The sequence below is a fragment of the Oenanthe melanoleuca genome, chromosome 2 (assembly GCF_029582105.1).
Source record: "Oenanthe melanoleuca isolate GR-GAL-2019-014 chromosome 2, OMel1.0, whole genome shotgun sequence".
In the NCBI taxonomy this organism is placed as follows: domain Eukaryota; kingdom Metazoa; phylum Chordata; class Aves; order Passeriformes; family Muscicapidae; genus Oenanthe; species Oenanthe melanoleuca.
The window spans coordinates 2,404,942-2,429,914 of NC_079335.1; the positions used below are offsets into that span (position 1 = coordinate 2,404,942).

The 24,973-nt window shown below is 47.1% G+C and overlaps 1 protein-coding gene across 3 annotated transcripts in view; it reads right to left on the reverse strand.

Annotated features, from left to right (window-relative positions):
• Positions 1-24,973, reverse strand: part of ADGRB1 (adhesion G protein-coupled receptor B1) — a 197,992-nt gene that overhangs the window by 57,188 nt on the left and 115,831 nt on the right. For all 3 annotated transcript variants that reach the window (XM_056485647.1, XM_056485646.1, XM_056485648.1), the window contains 2 exons: positions 7,945-8,048; positions 412-514 (listed from right to left, as the gene is read on the reverse strand). In XM_056485647.1, coding sequence (XP_056341622.1) covers positions 412-514; positions 7,945-8,048 — 207 coding nt within the window. The remainder of the gene's footprint in view (positions 1-411; positions 515-7,944; positions 8,049-24,973) is intronic.

A 24,973-nucleotide genomic window follows, 5' to 3' on the forward strand; every position in this document is an offset into this window, starting at 1 on the left:
ACTTTCAGCTCAGAGTACAAAAACTGCTGGAGAAATAAACGTAAAGCTGAGAGGTTGTTTGTTTGGGGTTTTTTTTTAAAGCCTTTTCTCAATCTGTCTTTGTAATTTTTTTGAAAATAAAATGGTTAAAGCCCTGCAAATCACCACGCTTCTTCACCGTGCCATGTGCCAGCTACTCGAGGCAGATATTCAAAAATATCACATTGGTTTTAATCAAAGCCCTGAGGATGCTGACAAATTATCAAAGAGAGAGCGAGAGAGAAAATTGAAATCTGCCATTTAGCCGTGTCTTTGACATGTCGCTAATTAACAGATGGAGGAAAAATGAGGAAGTGCTGCCTGAATGGATCATTTCAGTGCTAAATCAGGGGGAAAGCAAACAAATAGACAAAGCCCCAGTGGATCCCTTACCTTATTGCGGGTCTGGGTCTGCCCGATCAGGATGAGAGCGTTGGAGGAGATGATGGAGAGGCAGAAGTTGATGAGGATGACGGAGCGCTCCGAGCGGATGTACCTGCAGTGAGAGAAGAGGGGAGGGAGACCCACCCTGTCACAGCCTGCCCTGGGTGACCTCTGAAAAGCAGCAATCCAGGCCAGGCTCTACAGAACTGCCAATTTCCTGCAGGTTTTATGTGCTAGCCAGGCAAGAATGAGGGGGGAAGGAAGGGGGAGAAGATTCTCCATCATCCCCCATCAGTGCTGGAGTTAGGAGCCAACAAACGAGGGGCCAGCCTAGTCTGAGCCCCTCCTAAAACAGTAGAGTGCTGCAAATCTTCTTCAGCTCTGCCTACTTGAAACAGGGGCTTGGAAAGGAGCTTGAAAGAAAACAAACAGGCAACACACGGAAAAGATTCCCAACCAAGAGCCACAGGCATGCTGGAGATGGAAGCAGATTACAAACACATGCACCTTGACAACAAAGTGTGTGTGATTCAGCATTCCCCTTCCTTCAGCCTAACAACCCCTCCTGGGGTGAGAAGCATTGAGAAGCATTTCTGGCTTTTTTTTTTATTTTTATTTTTTAATTTTTTTTTTTTTTTTTTTTGTACCACTTCTCCAAACTAGGCCAAATACGTAACTGCAGCTGTGGGCTGGGGACATCAGGGACAGCAGTTAGGGAACTGTTGCCTTCAGCACCTTGCAGGAGCCAGCTATTTGTCATTTCTGATTTGCAGCACAGCACCAGGCTCGCTGCTGAGGTAAGTGCACCACAATTAATTCAAACCACTGGCTACGGAGGGGAATTTCTTTGAAGGCACTTTTATGTACCCAATAAAACGAAAAAGGAACTGCAAAGGTGCAAATCCTCCAGGACTGAGTCAAGATCTGACCACACCAACGTTCACACACGTGAATTATCTCAGAGATGCTGCAAGTGCCCTGTCTGAATGCCAGATGAGTGAAGAGGAGATGCTGATGCTTATATAAATTAGAAACAGATGTATTAATCAACCAGCTCATCCCTGGAGGCTAATGCAGGATTATTTCCTATATTCCAGTACATCAACTATTTATGTTGGGAATTTAATTTCATTAATTAATTTTAGCGAGAGTGAGTTGGTCGTGCCTTGGCTGCAGAGTTTTGAGTTTCTGATGAGGAGGGCAGGACAGGTTTACAGCACATGTGTGCTCTGCCAAGGGTAAATCTGTGCTTTAGACCTAAGGGAGGCTGTAAAACTCTGATTTTTCAGCTTGCCCTTGAGCTGTACCTTCAGACAAACATGAAGGGTGAAGACATGCTTTCCTGGATGCAAAAATAAAAACCAACCAAAAAAACAACAACAAAAAAAAAAACAAAAAACAAAAACAAAAACAAAAACAAAAACAAAAAAAAAGCAAAAGTAGCTTGAACTCCTACTTAATCTGTTGGAAGTCTGGTTTATGGCAAGTTCTCCCTTAAACTCTCCCAGCCCCAGAACAGGCTGCAAAACGTAAAATCCCAGCTCAGTATGAAACTGAGTTGACAGGCTGCAAGATGAGCTTCTGGTTCCTTCCACAGGCAAGCTGATCCCAAATTTCCTGATTTCACTGGGCTCCAGACAATGCTGGGCATCACCTGGACCCTGCTCCATTTGTGACTGGAGAGTACTGAGACCTCAATCTTTTTATGCTTTGACTGTGTGAAGTAAAACATCAAATTTCCAGTCAGTAGTTTCTAGAAAAGGAGATTTGAGCTCTGTCCTGGTGGGAAAGAGATGTAATAAATCTGTGTAGCAACACTGTGATCCCACTGCTATTAGCATGAACTTCTTCAAGCCTCCACTGGTCAGAAAAAGGTAAGAAATAAGTTAACCATAAATCTGTATTTTAATGTAAGGGGAGATAACCCAGCTGTCTTAAGACTTTTTCCCTCTTAAGCCCCCTTAAACCAATTCTCCTTCTTCCCTGCTCCTCTTCACACCCTGAGAATTTATCTCGTTCTCCAGATCCCTGAACCTCAAAGAACAAGATGAGGATTGGCAACGAACAGAATCAGAATAATTTAGGTTGGGGAAAGCAAAAAAAAAACTCTCAAGTTCCCAATCCAATGCCATGCCCAAAAAAAGGACTGATTTCCAAGTCAGATCAGGTTTCTCAGGGTCTCGTCTGATTGAGATTTGAAAATCACCAGGAACAGAAACGCTTCCACTTCTCTTGGCTGACTTATTACAGCACTAAACTGCTTAGCTTAACTGCTCTTGTGGGGAAGGATTATTTTGCTTTATATCCAGCTGGGTCTTTTCCTGCTGCAGCTGGTGCCTCTAGACCTTTCCCTGCCTACCTCTGCAAGTTGTTTGGCTTCTCCATGACTGCTCTTTAACAGCCTCCTCTTCTCCAGGTTTCTTCCCTTTGCCTCCTTTGACATTCTCCAGCTCCCTCAGCATCCACTGGACTTGCTGCAATGTGCTGGAATCTCTGGAACTGGGGGGGGATCCAATCCTTTTCCTCAGGAGTGTCAAACATTGCCCAGGTTGTTAAAGAAGACATTAAACAATGTTGGCCACTCTACCAAGCCTGGCCAGAGGTGACCAGCTCTTGATTAGGCTTCAAACCTTTGACCACTACCCTCAAATCCTGCAGGAATTCCATCCAGATATAAAGCCAGCAATCCAGTGCATAATTCCATAATCTCGATACCAAAATGCTTTTGGTGACTGTGTTAATAATGGCCTTGGCAGTGTCAAAATCCACACCAGCTGCTTCTTCCCACTGTCCATGTAAGCAGCTATCCCATCCCAAAGGGAAAACAGGGCAGCCAGGCACAGCCTGTCCTCCATAAATCCTCCCTGTCTATTCCCAGTCACTTCCTTGCCCATCATTTTGCCTGGAAATAACCTTTAGAGCTACTTGCTCTTTAATCATCCCAGGGGCCGTGTAGGTTGACCAGTCAGTTGTTCTCTGGATCCTCCTCCTTGCCCTTTTTAAAGGTGGGTGCAACATTTGCCTTCTTCCAGCCTTCAGGATGCTGCTCAGGGGACAGGGAGTGGATCCACAGTCACACCAAACATCTCCCTCAATGCATCCCATGGATCTGCAAATATCCAGGCAACTTAGACAGTCCTCATCTCTCTTTTCTTCAGTTTTCTTCCCTGGGTTCTGCCTCTGTGGAGGAATTTGGGTGCCTGGGAGCCAACAGAACAGTAGAACATTGCAAAAAGGCACTGGGTACCTTCACCTTTTCAACTTCCTTATCCATGAGGCTTGTCCCATTCAACACCAGGCCAGCACTTTCCTGGGAGATCCTTTGGTGCTGATGTACCTCCAGAACCCATTCTTGATGCCTTTCACATCCCTGATCAGTTTCAAACACAGCTCACTCTGACCATTCTAATTCAACCCTGCATTCCTGGGCAATTCTTCCAGAGCCCTCCGTGGTAGCCTGACCTGGATTCCAAACATTTCCTTGTTAAGTTTCTGCTCAGTCAGAATGCTAAGAAGACCTCCTGCCATGCTTGCTTTCTTTCCTTCCACTTCCTCTTCTCCAGCACAGGATGCTCCACAGAAAGAAATCACCATTCCTCTCCTGACCCTCTGGCCAAAGAAGTCAGGAATTCATATCAGAGGGGGGAAAAAACACAGAACTTGATGGGTTTTGCCCAAAAACACATCTGCAGCAAAGACAGAACTACTCCAGGGTGCTGCCTTGCTATCCTTCTTCTGACACAGGGAATCTGTCTATTTATCAAAATATGCTGTAGTCAGCCACAAAACTGGAGAAAACTCACTGTTAATTTAGGCAACTTATTCTCCAGTCTTTGTCCTACAATCATAGAGTATCCTGAGTGGGAAGGGACCCACAAGGATCATCAAGTCCAACTCCTGGCCCTGCAGAGGACACCCCAACAATCCCACCCTGTGCCTGAGAGTGTTGTCCAAACACTCCTGGAGCTCTGGCATGTTTGGGGCTGTGACCATTCCCAGGGGAGCCTGTTCCAGTGCTAAACCACTCTCTGAATTAAGAAATATCTCCTGATAGCCTATCTAAACCCCCTGACACAGCTCCAGCCATTCCCTCAGGTGCTGTCACTGGTCACCAGCAAGGATGCCCACAGGCTGCAGGAAGCCCTGCAGCCCTGAGAGGGATGGAAAAGGTGGGAAAAGCCTGCAGTCTGTTCCTCTGCCCCATTAGACTCCTCTCCTCTCCACAAACACTGAGTCACTGCTGCTTTCTCACCGTGAGTACACACATCCCTCTTCACACAGCCACTTACTCATCCCTGCCACCTCCCACCAGGGCCAGGAGTGCCTCAGCATCCCCAGCTCAGGGTTTAAAGGCAGTGCTAACAGCCCCTCAGAGCTCACTGACAGCCACTCCATCAGTCCTGGGGAGTGAGGAAAGCTGGGGCTGTTCTCTGGCAGTGATCAGCACTCACCCAGCTGCTGCAGCACAGAGCTCTGCCCTGCCCCACAGGCTGATGGGCTGGTGGATGAGCTGCTCAATAGCAGCATCGATCCTGTGCTATGGAAAGGTCACTGACTCCAGAGGCTGCTGAGCACAATGAGTTCAGGGTGGAAAACACATCAGGGCACTCCTGAAATGCCAGTGTGTCAGGGAGCTGCTGGAAAAGAGCTGACATTTCACCTGTTCTGACCCCAGTGGTTGGGCTTCTCCCCCTAGTTTTTCATTTCCATGCCAGTTTTCCATTTTTTTTTCTCACAATTCCCCCTCTTTTTCCACAGGATGGTGGAGCACGTGGCCCACACACAGACTGTGCCTCCAGCTGTGACCCAGGACAGTCAGTGCCGAGACGGAACAAGGTCACCCCACTCCTGTGGACCACTGTGTCACTGACCCCTCTTGTCGAGCCTGCTAATAAGACCAGAGATGCACCATCTGCAGCAGGGATTTTTGCAGCCATCTGTCTGCTGGGAACTGGAGTCAGGCCACCAACAGGCCACCAACAGCCGCCGAACAGAAGCGACTTCCAGTTTCCAGCAGGGCCGTGCCAAGTTGGCCGTGCCTGAAGTGATCACTCGCCTCCAAAAGCTCGTGCCACTCATGCCAGTGGCTGAGTAGGTGCCACCAAGGAGCAGCCTTTATCTGGGGGTTTTCAGTGGGGAGTGGAGGGTAAATTCATTTCCTCCCTGACACGCAGCCCGAAGCTGGGATCACCTCCCTGTTGCTCTGCCCCTCTTTTCTTCACCGCGCTCCTCTCCCTCTTTCTCACCCTGCCTTCCTTTCTGCTTCCCACATATACAAACAAACCCTAGCTGGGCAAAATTCTGGGAAAGCTTCCAGATTGTCAGCCTCAGCGAGCTTATTCATCAGGAGTGTTTCATACTCAAGCTGGGTCTATGGATGCATGCTCCAGATGCCTTTGTCCGGAGCTCTGAATGGGAAATTTTCCGGCCAAAGCTCCCCAAAACAGCTGAGCTCTGCTGAGTGCTCTCCACACAAGATCAGGCAGCCAGGACAGGAGGAGTTTCTCTCCAGCACGGTGGAAAAGAGCTGCTTTGATGCTGCTCCTGTATTTTAGAAACAATAATACTGCTGATTCCATTTCTAAGCACTCCTCCAGCTGCTGTCTATCAGAATATACAACATTTGGGGAAAAACAAAGTGGGAGCCAGGAGATAATGTTGAATACAGAGTTCCCGAGACCATTAATAGGAAAGCACATTCACGTCCAGCAGCTATGCCTAAAATAAAAAGGACACACAGAGCGCTCAGGGCTCAGCCACGGGGATGCTGTGAGGTTTGGAAAACATGAAAACATGATCTACAGAGAAGAAATGCAACAAACTCAGCGCACCAAAGAGAAATTCTAGAGATCACCCCATCATGCTTTACAAATATTTACACAGAGGGACTCAGGATAGAGAGCCCTTTAATCAAGATATAGCTGGTCTCAGGATCACTTGGAAATGCATGTCCATCCTTGGCTAGCTCAGAAATACCCATTCAAGCCTCCCATAAACGTGTCCTCCCATTCCTGCTGATCGTTTTGGGCATAGGCATAAGGCAAAGAGTGGAATGAGAAATTAAACAGAACGTATTTGAAACAGGTCAGGCAATTTACTGTCCTCAATAACAGTAAATATTGGAGGGGTAGGGGGGAGCACAGTCCTGGAAAAGAATACATGATGTTATTCCAAATGGCTCCGGCATGCTCCAAACTGATTCAGCCTCATGTCTGAGCTTGGGTTTCAGATCCTGACCCTGTTTCTGACAGGAAAGAGAGGGTGAGGCTCGAACTATTGCTCTTTAATCTTCTGCCCTAACTTTCCACTTGATCCTGACACCAGTGACCCCAGTAAGTCACCTACCGGCGCTGCTCAGTGCCGCCCAGCCTGAGGAAAAGCAGGAGAGGACAAGGACTTGAGCACATCCAATGATACCCCAGGCACGGAAAAACCTGAGTTCTAGATAAATGTTATCATGATCAGTCTTCAGCTGCCAAAATTAACCAGCCACTATGCACTGTCACAGTATCAATTAAAAAAAAAAAGATGCATTTTTTGCTCAGTTTTTACTCTCTTGTTTCTTTCCTCTATCAAAGCATGGAAAAGTTATCTCAATTCAATCTCCAAATGGAATTTACCCTTTCCTTCCTACTGAGAAGAAGAACTGCACAAATTAAGAGCCTCACATTGATCCCTTCTCCCAAAAGGATCACCAACAATACCCAGCTGTATTCCCTGCAGCCACTCCACTTGGATTTCACAGACATTCACCTGGTTCTGATTTGTCTTTGCTTGGCTTCGAGCCATGAAGGTCTCAGCATGTTTGCCATGGATTTAGGAGAGACACGGATAAACTTGTTCAAGGCAATACAGGGAGAAAATCCCTTGCACACCTCGGGTCCTCCAGCTTAGAGTCACCAGAATGTATCAAACAGGGGCATGGGCCAATTGTTCATCAAAGCTTGCCTCCAAAACCCCTTCAGCCTCCACAAATGGCACAATTTTGGGCTCCACCTGACCTGTGTACAGGAGCTGCCAGCAATGGGAGGTACTGAGGGATCCCATATGCATCTGAAGCTGAAGGCAAAGGGAGTTATTTAGATGATTTAAGGTTTAACATCCTTAAGCTCCTGAAAAGTTCTGCCAGTTCTTCAGGCCAGATGTTTTCATGGCAGGCCACGGAGGTCTGGATGTTCCCAAAGAATTACCTTGCAGCAGCATCTGCCTGCCAAGAGGCTGTGTGTGTGTCCACCTCGCCTCTGACAAGGTTTCCTGGGGTACACAAAGGCATGGAAACCAGCACGAGGCTTTTGGAAATGGGACAATGTCCCCACATGAGGGCATGGCACTAATTTCACTCTGCTAATTTCTCTGGCACTGAAAGGAGAGGATAATGCCAGCTAAGCCACCAGGATGACTTTCTGCAGGGCCCACTCATTCCCAAACAGTTCCTCCTCAAGCACCAGACACCCAAAACCACAGAGCAAACATTCCAGGGTCCCTGTAGGTCAAAAGACAGTTACTTTCCCCAAAAAGAAGAGAAGAGAATGAAAGCCATACCTCCAAACAGAGACATAAATGATAATCAACAGCAAAAGTGTCAGCGAGGATACTCCACAGCCTACAATTAACGTGACAGAAGGGACCAGCACCTTTTCCATGTTCTGAAAGAGAGAAAGTGAGACATCAAAAAACAAATTCAGCCAGTTCTACCACCAAAACTTCATGGCAAGAACTTTCCTGTTTGTTAGTGTGTCCATTCAGCTGACCTTCACATCACACTGTGCATACAAATAAACAAGGAAGGAGACCAGGATCTGTTTCTGCTTGACCCAGTCTTTTTTTTTTTTTTTTTTCTTTTTTTCAACAATTCTGATTTCCATGGAAGGCAGGCATGTGAAAGGTGTGGGTTATGAGGGGAGGATCAGGCCCTTCACATTCAGTGTGAAACTGTGAAGATAATTAATGAAGCAATAACAGAGCAATTACAAACGAGCTCTTCTGGGACAGCGGTGATGAAGGGTGGAGGATGAAAAGAAGGTGAAAATTTTCCACCAACCACAAACATTCATCTGGAAAAGGATGAAATGAAGCAAGGGAAGAAAAAACAAGATGTGTACCCTCCCCAGGGACCCACCATCCATCAATTCCCTGCTCTTACACCACTACACACAGCAGTTTTTCATAGGAGGGGATCACACATGCTGGAAAACCTGGTGTGGAATGGTTCTTTTTTCCTGACTGAATACAAAAGAACATCAGCTTTTGCAACATCAAGAGCAAACACAGGCTGTAACCTTCCTGATGGAGCTCTCTGCATCCTGTGGCTGTAACTACTCAACATCTGCCAGGCTGATATCACTGAACTCGCCCTGTCCTCAGCAAGGAGCTCAATCCCACTTGGATTTCTCTGCTGCAGGGTTTTTTTCCTTCTCCTGGCACGTTTCTTGTTTCCACACCAGTGATCTCTGCTGGCAGGAGAACAGACACCCAAGAACCCTCTGTTTAGGGTGATTGCAGAGGACAGGGAGCCCAGTCAAGGTAGTCATTAGCTTGGCACAGCACCAGCACCTTGCACTTCACTCATGGAGATGAGATGGTTTCTGACACAGCAGGGGCTTAGCACAGGAGATTATTTAAAAAAAAAAAAAAAAAAAAAAAAAGTAAATTATGCATGAATTTGGGCATGAAACAGGCAGTCCTCTAAGGACTTGATGACAGGCATGAACCTGCAGTCAGGGATGCCATGGAGCTGAGGCTGCAGCAGCTCTGGTCCAGGCTACTGAGCCTTCTGCAGAGCTAAACACCCCAGGCAGGGCTCAGTGCTGGGCTTGAATGGAGCCTGGCCAGCTCAGCACATGGCCACAGCAAACCTGTGCCCACTCACTCAAGGGCCACAGGCACTACAGGCTTACTCCACAAAAAGAGATCAACAACCCTGATACCCAGAACTGAACTGTCCCTGAATTTCTGAGGGCTTGGGAACATCCTTCTTATTTGCTTATTCTGAGCAAGGGCACCTCTCACAACTGGGGGGAATTAATGAGGAACAAAACTTTGTGCCATTGCAAGGAATCCTGCAGCAGCTGTTGGGAAGGATGGAACAAAAACTTCCAAAATTCAGTGACACACTGTAGAAGCCTAGAAAATAAAGGGATTCATGTGAATGTCACAAACACAGACTGTTGTGGAGCCAACCAAGGATTGTTGGTAATAACACACTGTGAGCAAGAACAAGATGTGGCTGGAGAAGGGGCCATGTTGGAACCCCAAATCCTAATTTTGAACTTTCTGTGCTTTCTGACACTGACCCTCAAGGAAGCACTGCTTTTAACCCAGGACTTTAAAAAGGGCTTCCAAATTTGAGTAGTAAGGTTAGAATCACTAGTATATAGTTAGAAGTGTGTAATTTCACATGGCAAAAGGTTTTAAATTTGAGGTTTTTAAATACAGTAATAAGTAAGAAACAAAACAAAAGTTCTTAAGTGTTGTCTCTTCCTTCCTTCTTGTTCTTTCTTCTTTATAATTCCAAGTAGTAATTTTTGATTAAATAAAAAGTACTGCAGTGCAGATCACAAGTGTTTAGTTACTAAGTCAAAAGTATGAACAATATAAATGTTAGCTCTTAATTAAATGGTTAAACTTTAAAAAACCTTGTAACTAATTAAATTCACCTCCATTTTCTCACTTTTGGCTTAACAGCTAAAAATACTAAAAAACTCTCTATACTTTAAATAAGATTTAATAAACAGCCAAGTCCAAATACACCTCTCAAACATTGAATCCTAACTTGAACTAAAAACAAAAAAATCCCCCAAAACTAACTACTCTCAGGGCCATGCACAGGTAGGGCAACACTTTTCAGGGGAAAAAAATAAAAATAAAAAAAATTCTTGTTCTGGTGCCTGGAGATCAGCCCAACTCAGCACAGCATAGGCACAGCAATAAGGTTGAGAATTGGGCATGGACTATGGGGTGGATCAGGGCCACCCAAAATCCCAGAAGGCTCCAACCCATTTCCAGAAAGGTCTAGAAGAACAGGCAGTGCATGATTTGCATGGAAAGAGAGAGACATATCTCCAAAGCAGAGAAAATTTCTCTATGAAAAGGTTCTCCCTGGGCTCATGGGCACCCCAGGGCCCTGGACCCCATCAGCTGGAGCCAGCACTGGTGATTTCTCTGTCTCCCTTTCCCTGTTTCCCCTTTGTTTCTCTCTCCTCCTCTTTAATCCATCTCCTTTTTCCCTTCCACTCTACCCCTTTATCCAAAACCCACTGCTGAGTGCTTGCACCAGATCAGAGACTAACAAAAATTTCCATCTGTAATTCACTTATTAAACTTGGGACTTCTGCCTTTCCTTTTGACCAAAAATTTTGTGTGTTTCCTTCCCCTTAAGAGTGGGATGTCACACACATTCTTGAGAACCCAGCTGGCACCAAAAGGAGTACAGGTGATCTGAGGGATCTTCACTGGGTGCAGACCAGCTACAGAGAGGAAACCTGAGCCTCACCAATCCCTCCTGCATCTTCCTCTGCTTTGAGATTCCCAAAATGCTCATGAAAGATGTTTCAGCTCACCTGTGGATTCTTCCCCTAAACTCTTATGGGTCACTGTGATATTCAACATCAACTATGACTGAGCTCCCACCCTGAGAATTTACTGCTGCCAAATATTCATGCAAAGTTAGAAGCATTTTTTTGGGGGAACCAGGTAAACAATAAATTTCAATGAAAACATCAACACTATGATTTTGTCTTCCATCAAACAAAATTGAATTTGGGCGCCATCCAGGCAGGGTGTGTGCTGATATTACTTATTTTGCTCCTTATAAATTGAAATGTGGAAAGGACTCTGGTTTAGTCAGGTAGGGTGTGGCAGAGATGGATGCAATGAGCAGGAAGCCAAACCTCTGTTCCTCCCCCCTGCAGAATCCTGGTGGACAACAGCCCTGTCCCACCACAGAGTGCATGGTTGTGATAAAACGTGGATCACAAGATGCTCAGCCATGGATGGCTCCTTGCTCACCCTCCCCAAGCTCTTCCCCAAGCCTTCCCCTCTCCTGCTCCCCCCTTATGGCAATTTGAGTTCACATCACACAAGTGGTGGCCTGGGATGAGCATGGATTGTGACATTTGATTTAAGTAGGGCTCATTTCACTGACTTTTCATGGGTAACTGCATAAAAGTGGGGGAGGAGCTCCACTAAAGCAAAGGAAGCCTGACATGTAACTCATTCCTGAACCATCACTGAGGGAACAGTTTGGTTTTTGAGAGATGAGCAGGCTGCATCCCGAAATTCCAACACTGCCACCCCACTTCCCTCCCTTCCACACCCTCCCTGAGATCCCTCCACCCCAAAAGACCTTCTCAGGTTCTCTCACTGCCTTCCCCATCCACTGTCCCCCATCATCCATAACCCTGCCCTAATCCTGAGCTAATTAAGGATCTTTGCATGTACTGGATCATTCCTAGCTCAGATGTTTGCTCCTAGACAAGGCCTTACACAAATGATGGCTGGCCAAACTTAAGCCAGGCTTTAGGGTAGGAACTGATGTCCCTCTGCAGCCCATCCCACAGGAAGGACTCTGATCTGCACCTCCTTCTTCATCCTACAAATTTTCACAAACCCCGTGCCTAGAAGAAAGACTTCTGCTGAAGAGATGCCATGAAGCTCATCCCTCCACCCTACAGAAAAGGAAGGATTGGTCCAGCCCTGATGGGATTTTTGTTGGCATCAGGAAGGGGGATAACCACAAAAACCACTGGCTGCAGGAAGAAGAGGAGCTTGCTCCTTTGGGAATAATCAAATAATTAAGGTTGGAAAAGACCTTTAAGATCAGCAAGTCCAACCATCAACCCAACACCACCACCATGGTGACCACTAAACCACGTCCCCAGGTGCCACATCCACGTTTTTTGATCATTTCCAGGGAGAGTGACTCTGCTATTTCCTTGTTTCAATTCTTTACAACCTTTTCCGTGAAGAAACTTTTCCTGGTATCCAATCTAAACCTCCCCTGGTGCAATTTGAGGCTGTTATCCTAAACAAGACCTAAAGACTTAAGCCCCAATATCTCAGGATTCTGCTTTCTTCCTTCATTATTAAGGTTTCTTTGTCCTCTCCACCTTCTTTCTCTATCCATCATATCTTCCCTTCAGCAAACAAATCATCATTTGTTTTATTTTTTCTGACTAATTAAACCCCCTGACAGAAGGTAGTCAGATGCTGCAGGATCTGCACCTTGTGAGGGCAATGCTCCTTAGAGAAGGAAAAATGGGAAAATAAGGTTGGCTTAAAAAAATAAAGATGCCAACAACAGAAAAATATCAAGGTAGGAGAAGGAAGGGATTTTCCCACCAGCACAGCTGAGGAAAAAAACTGGTTGTTTGCAGAAGAAAGGCCAGGGAAAGTCCTGGATTAAAGGTGGTCCCAGACAGGAGCTGCTGACAGGGGCCATCCAAAAACCCCCTGAAACACAAAGCTGTGCCTGTTTGCAGCTGGAAAGAAAACTTTTCCCTGGGCCAGCTGGGAAGAGAGCAGGTCGTTCTGAGTGGATTCTGTCAGCAGGCATGACAGGGAGGAGGGAGGCAATCAATGACATCAGGCAGGATGGAAATAACGAGCGCTGTGCCTGGGGCCTCTCCTGCCACCTCATTGCTCTGCCTGCCAGGCCAGGAGCAGCTCCTCCTTTCCTCTACCATTTCACCTTGCTTCCTGCTTTTCCCTTCTCTTCCTTTCTCCCTGATTTTTGCTCTCCTTTGTCTTCTCTGTCTGCTTTCCTTTTGGCTATTTCCCGTGGCATATTCTGCCTTTTCTTCTTGCTCTTAATGCATTTTTCTGGCTCTCTCCCTTTCAAATTCTCTGTGTTTCTGCCTTTCCTCCTCTGCCTCTATGCAGAACGCTGTGAAAAGCGACTCAATTTGAGTTGTGCTTCTTCCATTAGCCTGCTCTGGCTCCAGGGTCAAACAGGCTCCAATTAGAACAAAGTATTTCTTAATGCTGTGCAGTTTGCCCCAGACCTTACAACCAAGCTGTTCTTTCTGCTTTTTCCATCCTTGACACCAAGAAAGGCTTGAACAAAGTCTTAATAGGCACAACATCACACCAATAAAATCACCGAAAAATTAAGCCATTTATTCTGCTCTGAAATCAAACACAGGCACACGAGTTTGGAGTTTGGGGGGATCTGGGTTTTGTTTGGTTTTAGAAACGTGTTTGCTATTCAGAATAGTTGCCTTGAGCCTGACTTCCTGCACATTCTGAAATTAAAGATTCATGAAGTCAGAGAATTGCAGGAGCTCTGGTTTGCAAGGGACATCTCCAGCTTTACAACCCAATTTGCTGCTTGGAGCAAGACCAGCACTAAGATCAGGTGAGGGTGGTGATGGCTTTGTCTGGATTTGGGAATTCTCCTAGATGGAGAGCTCCCATCGCACACCTCTCCATTGGTGACAGGTTTTTTTTTCCTGAGGTTTAGATTGGCTATCAGGAAAAAAACAAAAAATCACTGAAAAGCACTGGAACAGGCTGCTCAGGGAAGTGGTGAAAGCTGCATCCCAGGAAGTGTTAAGGGAATGTCTGGATATTGCACTCAGGGACGTGGTTTAGCCATGAACTTGGCAGTACCAGGTTAATGGTTGGACTCAACAGTCTCAGAGATTTTTCCCCCAACCTAAATTATTCCATGCACTTCTCGAGCTACAGTTTGTATCTCTCCCCCTTGTTACACCACCAGGCACAAGTGAGTGGAATTTGGTTTTATAATTCCTGTAGCTGTCCCACAGGCTGTGACCAGAGTGCCCTTTACATCTTTGCAAGTCTCTCTCCCTCCCCTCACAGGTCACAAGCTCAAAGCAGCCAGGCTCCTTCCACTCTCCTGACACAGAACTGGACCAGCTGGGTGGGATTAACTCCAAGAATTGCACAGGAATGGTTCTGCTGTGCCACTGGTCCAAAGGCTTTTTATGACTCCTGTGAAGTTGTTTTGTTTTTTTTTTAAGCCACACTGTATTAATTTCACTGCTGGTTGGACAGCTCTTGTCAAAGCAGGGAAAGAGTTGTTAAAATTGCTGGAAAATAATGCTTTTAGCAGGGCTTACAGAAGCAAACAGCTTCCAGAACAAAAGGGTGTGTGTCAGTGCTGGAGAAAACAACTCAGGAGGGTTGAGTGACCAAGAGGTGAATGTGCTCTTGTCAGCTGCCAAAAAAAACACTGATTTTTTTTAATCCCCAGTCCTGTCAGATTCAGGATTTCTCATCCAGGCTCAGGCCCTGTGTATATCACATTTATACTTCATTGGGATGGGAAATTTCCATGTACCTTGGGTCTGCTCAAGGGAAAGCTCAGTTTTCTCTCCCTGGACCAGCAATTTCTTGCAGTGATTGCAAGACAGGGAAAGAGGGAGAGCAGGACAGAAGCTCCTCTTGGTGGATGTCAGGGATTTAGTGAAGGTATGATTGGGCCAGTGGTGAAAGGAGATTTTTTGGTGGGTCAGCCTTGCCAGAGGTCTACAGGCTTCACTCAACTCAAAGCAGACGAGCAGTGAGAAAGGACCAAAACATTCCTTTTTTTGCCATAGAATCACAGAAGAGTTTGGGTTGGAAGAGACCTTTGAAATCATCTAATTCCACACCCATGCCATGGGCAGGGACACCTTCCACTATCCCAGATTGTTCCAAGCCCCATCCAACTGCCAGGGATGGGGCAGCCTGCCAGAGCCTCACCACCCTCACAGGAAAAGATTTCTTCCCAATATTTAATATAATTCCACCCTCTTTCAGTTTAAGCCATTCCCCCTCATCCTCTCCCTCTGTGGAAGCAATGGCAGTGCCCAACAACCCAAAATACAGTCCCATACTGGCTGCTAAAGTGAACTCTGTCCTGAATTTAAACCTGCAAAAAGTCTTTCTCCACCTTCCTTATAACACTTCACACAGTGAAAAATCAAAACAAGGTCTCCCCAGAGCCTTCCCCTCTCCATCATTTGACCTCTGAGAAGGGCTTTGAGGTCCCTGCATGAAGATCCCTTAGGGGCATCATTAATAAATCATCTTTTCACACCTTCTTTCTGGAAGATGTGACACCTTCCCAGCTCAGCTTGTGCCACTGCCAGCCAGGTCCAGAGAATTTCCACCTTGCTTTGCTTCCCTCCTATCAAAACCACAGACTTGCCATGTCAAAGCTAATAGTCACCCATTATCAGGAACACATTTGTGGAGCTCAGGGCTCCTTTTATGCTGTTTGACTGGTCTAACAGGCAATTCTGTGTAATTACAGCACACAAAAATCACCCAGAGAGATGTCTTAACACGCTACTATTTATTAACAATCACTAACTCTACAGTGGGTATTGAGTCTGCTAGCGAGATAAAACGTGACAATTTGCTTTTAGGAAACAGCTTTGATGAAGTTTTCAGAGCAGAGGAGTGGTCACTCAGCCTCTCCTTAATGGGAACTGTCAGGATAAATTCCTCCAGGCTGGCAGGGAATTACAGAAGCTAACAGTGGGCATTATGTACCTGCCAGTCAACACCACCACTGCCACACTGGAATTCCCAGGCTGCTCTCCCAGCACCTCAATGTCCAGCCCTGATGTCAAGGATGGACAGATCAGGCTCATTTAATGCTGAGGAACCCCTCTCCTCCTGACCAGCCAGCTGCTCCCAACCATTTTCACCATCATTCTTTAAAACACTCTAAGCTTTATTCCCTTGATTTGTCCCTCTCTGACTGCACCTTGCTCAGCCAAGTGACTGAAATCCCTGAAAATACTGAAATTTTATGGAGTTGTGATGAAGAGCCTTGAGTCACTCTGCATCCCTCTGCCAGCTGTGGGTTGGGAACCAGTGTGAGGAGCCAGGGTCCATTCCCAGCTCGCCCACAGGGCAGCTGTGGACACACACAGCTCCATCACTTAAGCCAATCTTTTCAAAGGCCTCTCAGCTGATCTGATTTAGGTGGCAAACACTGGCTTTATCTTCTCAGGGGCCTATTTTGATCCCCTGGACATGGAAGGGAATAACACTGCCCCCTCCATCTCTCTTCCAAAGCTTAACTCAGCTTAGATTCCTGCTGTGTGCAAATGCCTCAGGAGGTTCCTAGGGCTGTGTCACAACGATCAAGCAACAGCACCTTATTCTCTGCTGTGCAAGAGCTTCAGGAAGGATGGAGGAGAGACAGGAGAGAGCTTTTGGCTTAACTGTTTGTGAGCTGGTCAGATGGCATGTCTGCTTTTTAAACCTTTGCTTTTCAGGCATATGGAAAAATTGTCCTGTTCCAGCCTTTCCCTTTAAAGCACAGAGGAGAGAAAATAAAACCATTTTCTACAATGAAGCTGGCAATAATGAAAATGGCCAATTCCTCCAGGGGCAGGAGCTCTTTGCTTCTGAGAAAACAGGGGCAGAAGTGAACTTTAATCACGTTGTGCAGCAGCAGTGGCACAGGCACTGCGGGAAACAGCAAACCTCAATCTCCCCGTGTCAGTCCTGGAAAATCAAATGCTCCAGGATCCACTCCACTGCCCTGAGATGAAGTGGTACAATGCAGGTATTCATATAGATATTCAAAGCAGAGGGGACTTGACCATACTGCTGCTCAGTGCAACATTAATTCTCTAAAACTCCTTGAAATGAGGTTGTGCTGAGGTGAGGGTCGGGCTGCTTCTCCCAGGCAAATCATGATAAGGGGGAATCGTCTCAAAATGCAGCAGGAGAGGTTCAATTTGGATATTAGGAAAAAATTTCTCTGTTGAAAGGGTGGCTAAGCATTGGAACAGGCTCCCCAGGGAAGTGATGGAGTCACCATCCCTGGAAATGTTAAAAAAAGGAGTAGATGTGGCACTCTGAGATGAGTTTGGGGGGTGTGGTGGAATTCAACTGAAGGTTGGACTTGATGATCTTGGAGGTCTTTTCTAACCTGAATGATTTTATGATTCATGGACCATGCCACGTCCTGAACATTGCTGGCTGCCACAAGCTAAGACACAATCCAGGGAGCATTATAAAAATTAATTATTAGGGGTAATTACAGGAGGTGCTCCTGTCCTAGAGCTGCCTCTGCCATGGAACTTACAATTATTATCATTATCATAATAATCATTGTTACTACTACCACTATTACCATTACTGGCATTATTTTACCACAGGGACATATGCTCTGTAACTACTTTAAAAATGAGTCTTCTTTCCTGCACCTTCTTGCTTGGAATTGTCCTTTCCTTGTGCTACACAGAGAACAACCAGTTCTAATTCCAGAACTGACTCGGAAGCTCAAAGCTCTCATCCCTTGCAACTTCCCAGCTGAGCACCTTGCAGGAAATGTGCTAAGATTTACACACAGCTAAAATAAAATAAGTCCATAGCAGACTGGGAATGGAAAATGAGAGTAGAATCCAGACTGTGTTTATCCTGATTTAAGCAGTATTTTGGTTCCATGCCAGGCGACAGCATTTCACCAAATTACTCCAAACCAGCCCGCTGTTTGTTTTACACTGTGGTGTGCTGGAGAGTGGTGCCAGACCAGCAGCTCTCCCCACAGCATGGGGGAATGTTCTTTCCCCGTTTCTGTGCATCCTGCCCTTTGGAGAGACCTGCCTGAGGAGTGGGGCAACACCTGAGGTCTCGGTGCCTGCAGGATGGCTCCTGCCCAGATGCTGAGATCACCCATCTGCCAACCACCACACAGAGCAAATATCCACCCTCCCTCTCCCCTGGCCTGCTGAAGAGCAGTCCTTAAGGAAAACCTTCCTCCAAAGCACAGGGAATGAAAATTTGTGCAAAGACTGCACAAGCCATGCCTTTATCCCAGACCCTTTAATTCAGAGAGTCACACAATATCCTGAGCTGGAAGGGACCCACAAGGATCATGGATCATGGAGTCCAACACACCCCATCAATCCCACCCACTGCCTGAGAGCATTGTCCAAAAGCTCCTTGAGCTCTCTCAGTCTCAGGGCTGTGACCATTCCCTGGGGAGCCTGTCCCAGTGTCCAAGAACCCCCTGGATGAAGAATCTTTTCCTGATATCCAGCCTAACCCTGCTCTGACACAGCTCCAGCCTTTCCCTCAGGTCCTGCCACTGTCACAAAGAGAATAAATTGGTGCTGCCCCTCTGCTTCCCCTCATGAGGAAGCTGCAGATCCCAATGAGGTCTCCCCTCAGTTTCCTCCAGGCTGGACAAACTTTAATTATTACTTGCAGATGCTCCCATCTCTCACTATTCAATCACTGAAGATCCCTGCTCTGACAATAGCTCCTGACCCAAACTAAAGCTGAACCAACAATCTTGGAGTAAAACATCCCCAGTTTACTGCCAGTCCTCAGAGGCTTTCAGGGGCACGTTGGCTAAGAAAAGAAGATGAAGGGATTTCAGCCATTTGGGTTATTCTGCTGTTATGAGGATAATGCCAGCTTTATTCCCACTGCAATCTGGGGTCCAGCGTGTTTCCATCCCCAGCTGGTCACTGGGGAATCTCTGGTGCAAATTCCCTCTTTGTGGAGCAAAGATCTTCAAGCAGCCCTCCAGGAATCAGCTTCCAACCCAACCCCCAACTCATTCACAGCTGATTGGAAAGTGAAGCTGTAACAGCCCCTGGATTTACAGCTGCACTGAGCTGATATAAACAAAATCAAAAGTGGCCCCAGCAGTCGGATATTCCCCACCTGGGGAGATGCTGGCATGATTGCCATGTTTAAAAGAGGGAAAAGAACCATTTGTCATGGAAAATGAAAGCATTGTCTCACTTGTGGGAAAAGAGTGGAGTCATTTTGCTTTCACGGATTTATTGAATATATTCTGTATATTCTTGTGGTGAGCAGGGCAGGTAGGCAGTGAGCAATGGAGCTGCAGGCTGAGTTCTGGCTGGCTGTTATCACACTCAGCACAGTATCAGTTTCTTGATTAGACACTCCTCCCATTTAGAGGCACATTTCAAGCTCAAATACTCCCAATTACAATCTGACATTACTTTTCCATACATATTGCCCATCTTGGCTTAAAGTTTACCAAAATCTTGCCAGCAGGTTTATCCACCCAGCTATTACTTGATAGCAAAAGTATGAAGGGCACAAACCTTTCATAAACTGCTTCAATTTGGGCTTAAATGAACATAATAATAAGGACTTACCCATTTCCTACTGCATGGCAATTTAAGAGCAACCTCAGCCTTTGTGCAGGGCATAAAGGGCTCAGAGGTGAAGCAGATTGTCAAATTTACCTAAAGAATTGCTTTTCCAGGCCAAAGTACAACAGAGATGGGTGCAGAATAAAAGAAGAAAGACAAGCAACACTCAACAGTTCACCTGAACGCAGCGTGCTCAGTCCCTGAAGTGCTTTGAAAAGGAAGATAATCTCATTTAGCACTAATTCTGACTCCCACCCCAGGAGCCCATGGATCCCAGCCTCCAGCACCCACTCGTTACCATTTCCAAACGAGCTGCTTTGTGATGCTCCCACGCCATCCTCCTGCCTTGGGAGAAGCTCCCAAGCCTGAGAACCCCCTCCAAAGCCTCCCAAGAGCTTCAAGCCTCCCCTGTCAAGCCCTGCCTGGTGCAGTGCCCACAGCCCAGTCCTGGCAGATGTGCCACAACTTTCCGTGGCTCTCCCCGTGACTAACAGCCCCGTGCTGTTTACACAGCCCCCACACCCGCCCCCATCCCGGCACCCTGGGCTTCCAGATGGAGAGCTCAGCTCAGTTTCCCACACTGATGGGTCAGGGTGGCTGTGTGGCTCAGCACTGAGCAGGCTGGAGTGGTGCTCTCACAGCACAACAAACTGCAGGTTGTGAATGTGAGATGACAGCGGATCGACAGCCACAGGTGGCAGTGGGAAGTTGTGGACAGACTCGGTGATTTTTGGATTCCTCCACCTGCCTCCAGCCCATTCCTTCACCTCCCACCAATGTGCTGCCCCTCTGCCACGTTCTTCTCTTTATACACAGCAAGGCACAGGCACCAAGGGGATCTACAGCTCAGAACTCCAGGTAAGGGAGTGGAAAGACCTGACAAGCTCAGCTCATGCACAACCATCAAAACCACCCCCAGCCTCTTCAGGAAAACCTTTGCTGATGGGAGTCTGAGCTCCTGACTATCCCTGCACTCAGAAGGTTTTCCCTTGTGCCTGAATTAAATCTCTCACTCTGCAATTTGAGCCCAATCCCCAGCAGACACAGAAAGCAGATTATTCCCTTTCCACAGCCACCTTCAACCCGTTTGAAGATTATCATCCTCCTTCCCCTTTTTTTTCTTTGAGGAAAGAGCCAAAATGTCTCAGAGAGCTCAGCCATCGGTGTGGAGGCACCACACCAAACATCTCTGACACATCATCCTCTCCCACACACCCTCCCACACTCTGGGCTGTGCCAGTCATCCTGCCTGGACCCAGAGCAGAGTAATCCCAGGCAGGTAACACACACTTGGTTCACATTTCTGGCCCTCAAATCTGCTCACAAGGGAAGCTGAGCGCTGCTTTCCGAGCTCTCAGGAAAGGGGAAAGTGGGAATTGGGAAGACCCTGGTGTCCTGGCTTAGATCCACACCTCCTTTAGCAGAGCAATAGGCTGTGGCAGGGTAACAGGGCAGCTGTCACACTTGCTAAGCTGCCTTCGTGGCAACAAGCCATTAAGCACTGCAGCTCAGAACAAGCACCAAACCCCTCAGGAATGCCTGGACATGCAGGATCCCAGGCATGCCCCGAGAGGCTTTAATCTGAGCTGAGGATGGGGACCCAGCCCGGGTCACTTGGTCAATAACGCCAGCGCCGCTCTCGCCGCTCCACCCAAGGGTGAATTTGGCTCGGCATTACTCACGCTCCAGCACTGAATCCCACAACGGCTTTAAGCTCCCAGCCACTTGATCCTGCTCCTCTCCCACGTCCCCTTCAGATGGAGAGATACAGGAGGGTGATGCAGCGTTTGCCTGCAGGAGAGTCCCTGCCAGGGCTGCGCCGAGCCGCAGCCCCACGCTGCTGCAGTCCCACCAGCTGGAGTTCTGTCAGGAGTTAAAAAGACCTGGGAGAATCCACCAGCGCCGAGCAGGAGCTCGGGGAGGGAAGCTGTCAGCTGGGAATATCTCCCCAGGCACCCAGCAGATCGACAGACAGCGAAATCCGCAGACAGCCGCCAAGGAGGTGGGATGCTGGATGACTGCTTATTATGCTGAGCCAAATCCTCCTATTATTACCTCCTGTGCTACCTGTCTTCTTTTAATATATTCAAGTGTTGTCTCTGCTAGCAGCACAGCGCAGCGCTGAGAGGGAATTCCTATCCCACTCGTCTCTCATGCCTTGCCTGTGTATGTTCCAATATCAATCACTTATTTGCTAATGGGATCTTTTATTAGGTATCTGTGTACGGCACACAGCAGTGGCAATCTCCAGTCAATTCTCCCAGCAGAATAACAAACCCAGGCTGCCTCTGGCACCTGGAGCACACCACAAGCTCTGTCAGTGATCCCCTTCCTCTTAAAACCCAACATATATCATCTGTACATCAACTCCAGGTCCTCCTCAAACTCAAATGAGATTTAGCCCGAATTTACTCTGCAACACAAACTGACAGACTCCACATCAGTGACAGAGCAACCCTTTAAAACCGGGTGATTTTCAGCAGGGACACAATCCAGTACTTTCTGTTAAGAGGGCACTTTGGAAAAAATAATGGACTTTTTTCAAGAGGGAGTTAGGCTGTGGGTTGGCCCGTGTGGCCCCCTAAGAGCATCACACATCCTGTCTCCTTCTTAATCATATTATGAGAGAGAGTAGGAGGGGAAAACTGTCTGCCCAGCTGGTTCCTACCCTGTCTTCTCCATTCTATCCACGCCTGCTGAAACTCAGGAGGGCTAAACTGGATTTAGTGAAAAGAGCCTCCCTGCTGAGCACAGCAAAGAGCAGCCCTGGTTTACAGAATCACCAGCTTGCTCCTACAGGCTGCCACAGACCTCGGGGAAAAGCACCCCAGAGAAAACACAGCAGCTGCTCCTGCTGTGGAGCAGGAGATGAGCAAAGCCTAGAAATCCCCAGCAGCACTTAGAGCACATCCTTCCCCAGTCCCAACCCAGCACGGAGCTCTCCTGGGACGAGCAGGAGTCCAGCTGGAGTGGCCCTTCGCCACTCCCACCTTGGGCATCTCCTTACCCAGGGAGAGCTCAGTGAAACAGCACAAATCCCCAGGAAATCTCAGGCAGCATTTCCAGCTCAAGAGGCACAATCAGCTGCTAAGAGACACTCTGCACACAGCAGCATCCTGGAGAGGACGGGGTGATTGCAGGAAGAGGCGCCAGCAGCACGCGCGCGGGAGCTCGCCGAGGATTTGGACCTCAAAAGCCCAAATGTTCGTGGCTCAGCAATGCTCACCCTGGCACAGCTCCTGCCAAGCGGGCAAGAGGAGGCTCCTGATGCTCTGTCAGGGAAATGACAGCTCTTGGTGCTTCCTGGAGCACCCTTCAGGCTCGGGGCACTGTGCAAATGTGGATGCACAGAGCCCGGGGTGTCACCTGCAAGGGTGCTGCAGCTGGAGAAGGGAAGCAGAAAGCAAGGAAGTGTTTAGCTCAAGGTCACAATTTCACTGACAGGCACAGAAAAGCTCTGGCTGTAGCCTCAATAACACACCCAAACACACCAAAATCTTCCCTAAATCCCTGTACAACCTGGCCAGAGTTTGATGTCTCAAAGACTTTGAGCCTGGCAAAACCAAAAACTTCCCTTCCTCAGATAAACCCAGCTTTTGAATTAAAGAGTTAATGTTGCAGAAAAAGCAGCACCAATATTAACTAAGCCTGGAAACTGTTGTGAACATGAGAACTGTCAGTTCTCAAGGTATGCAAAAGGCTTTGTTCTCATGCAGACTCCAAACTTCACGTGATAAATGATGGAAGAATATAAATGCTAAAATGTTCACCTTCAAATGAATTTCTCCAGTCTTATCTAAATGAAACTGCTATAATTTTATATCAAAATGTTGTCAGAATTGCTACACCCTTACAAAATATTTGATTCATAACATCAACTCTTTTTTTCTTTTTTTTTTTTCTTTTTTTTTTTTTTTTTTTTTTTTTTTCTGCTGGAAAACCTGGATCTCCTCCCTGTGCAAAAGAGGCCCTACAGAATTTTAGGAGCTTAAAATAACCCACCTTGTGTGTGTGCACTGTCCATGAAGTACAGACTGGAGCACAGGACAAGCTTTCCAGGGGGAAGATCCTCAGGACTCAACAAGATCTTTGAAGGTCCCTTCCATCCCAAAATGGGAGGTTTTGAGGGACAAAAAAAGAAATGCTGTGAGTTGAGAGATGAGCTTCAGCCATCAGGAAAGGTGCTTCCCATTCTTGCAAACTGGAGTTAACACTGAACAAAGCCTCTTGCAACATCCTGGGATATAAATCCTGCAATCATTAAGGTTGGGAAATATCTCTGAGATCATCAAATCCCAGCACCCAAGTGCCACATCCACGAATTTCTTCAATTCCAGGGATGGTGACTCCATTGCTTCCTTGGGCAGCCTGTTCCAATGCTTGAACCCCTTTCCACAAATAAATTTTTTCCTAATATCCAATCTAAATCTAAACCCCCACTGGCACAACCTCTCATCTCATAGGTCTGCTCACTGTGGACACTCAGCTGCCTGGCCAGCACTTACCCAGGCCACAATAAACCCCCCAAAACTCTACAGCTGCTGGTTTTGCCTGTCACAAAACACCAACAGGGAGGTGAGATGTCCTAAAAATTCAGTGCAGACATAACAAACTCAGCACCTCTCCCTGATCAGCTTTCTGCAGGCAGGACCAGCAAGGAGGGGGAGAGACAATAGAGATGTATCTGTGGGCTTCTACTCCATCCCTAAGGGCTGCACAAATCACAGAACCATCAGCTTGTGTTGGAAGAGACTTTAAAGATCATCCAGCTCCAAGCCCCTGCCCTGGACAGAGACACCTTCCACCACACCAGCTTTCCCAAAACCCCATCCAAGCTGTCCTCAGCCCAGCTTTAAAGCTTGATTGACTTTACAAAGGCCAAGCACAAAGTGGAAAGCAGCAAAGACAACACAAGACAAACTCACATGAGACAACCAGAGCGAAAGGTTTTGCTGCTCACCCTCAGGCTCCTGCTCTACCTCCTCCCCACCTCCAAAAATTGCCAAAATATATTGAAAAAACCCACCAGCAGCAGCCTCACATGCAGCTCTGTGGATTCCTTTTGCCCTCATTTTCTTTTAACACTGCTGCTGTGCAGGTGTAGCACCACAGGCATTGCCCTTCCAAGACATGCAGGGCATAAAGCTAAAACAAAAAGACAGTCCCAAAATGCTTGTCTGTGCTCCTTAATTTAAGAGGTTTAAATCTTTCATGATGGTCAAACAGCAGTTGTGCCAAAGCAGGGCATGAGGCTGCCTGTGTTGAGTGGAAGTAGCAGGGGAAATCAAACACAAATCTGAGCTCCAGCTTTTGAGCTGGATCTGAACAGCTCCATCACGGTTTAGGGATGTCTGTCTCCCAAATCGATTCAAAACACAGCACTTTCAGCCTCCAGCTTCACTGAAATCAAGGAAAACTGCTTCTTTTCCCCAGCACAAGAGCAACTCTCAGGTCCCAGCCCAGGCAAA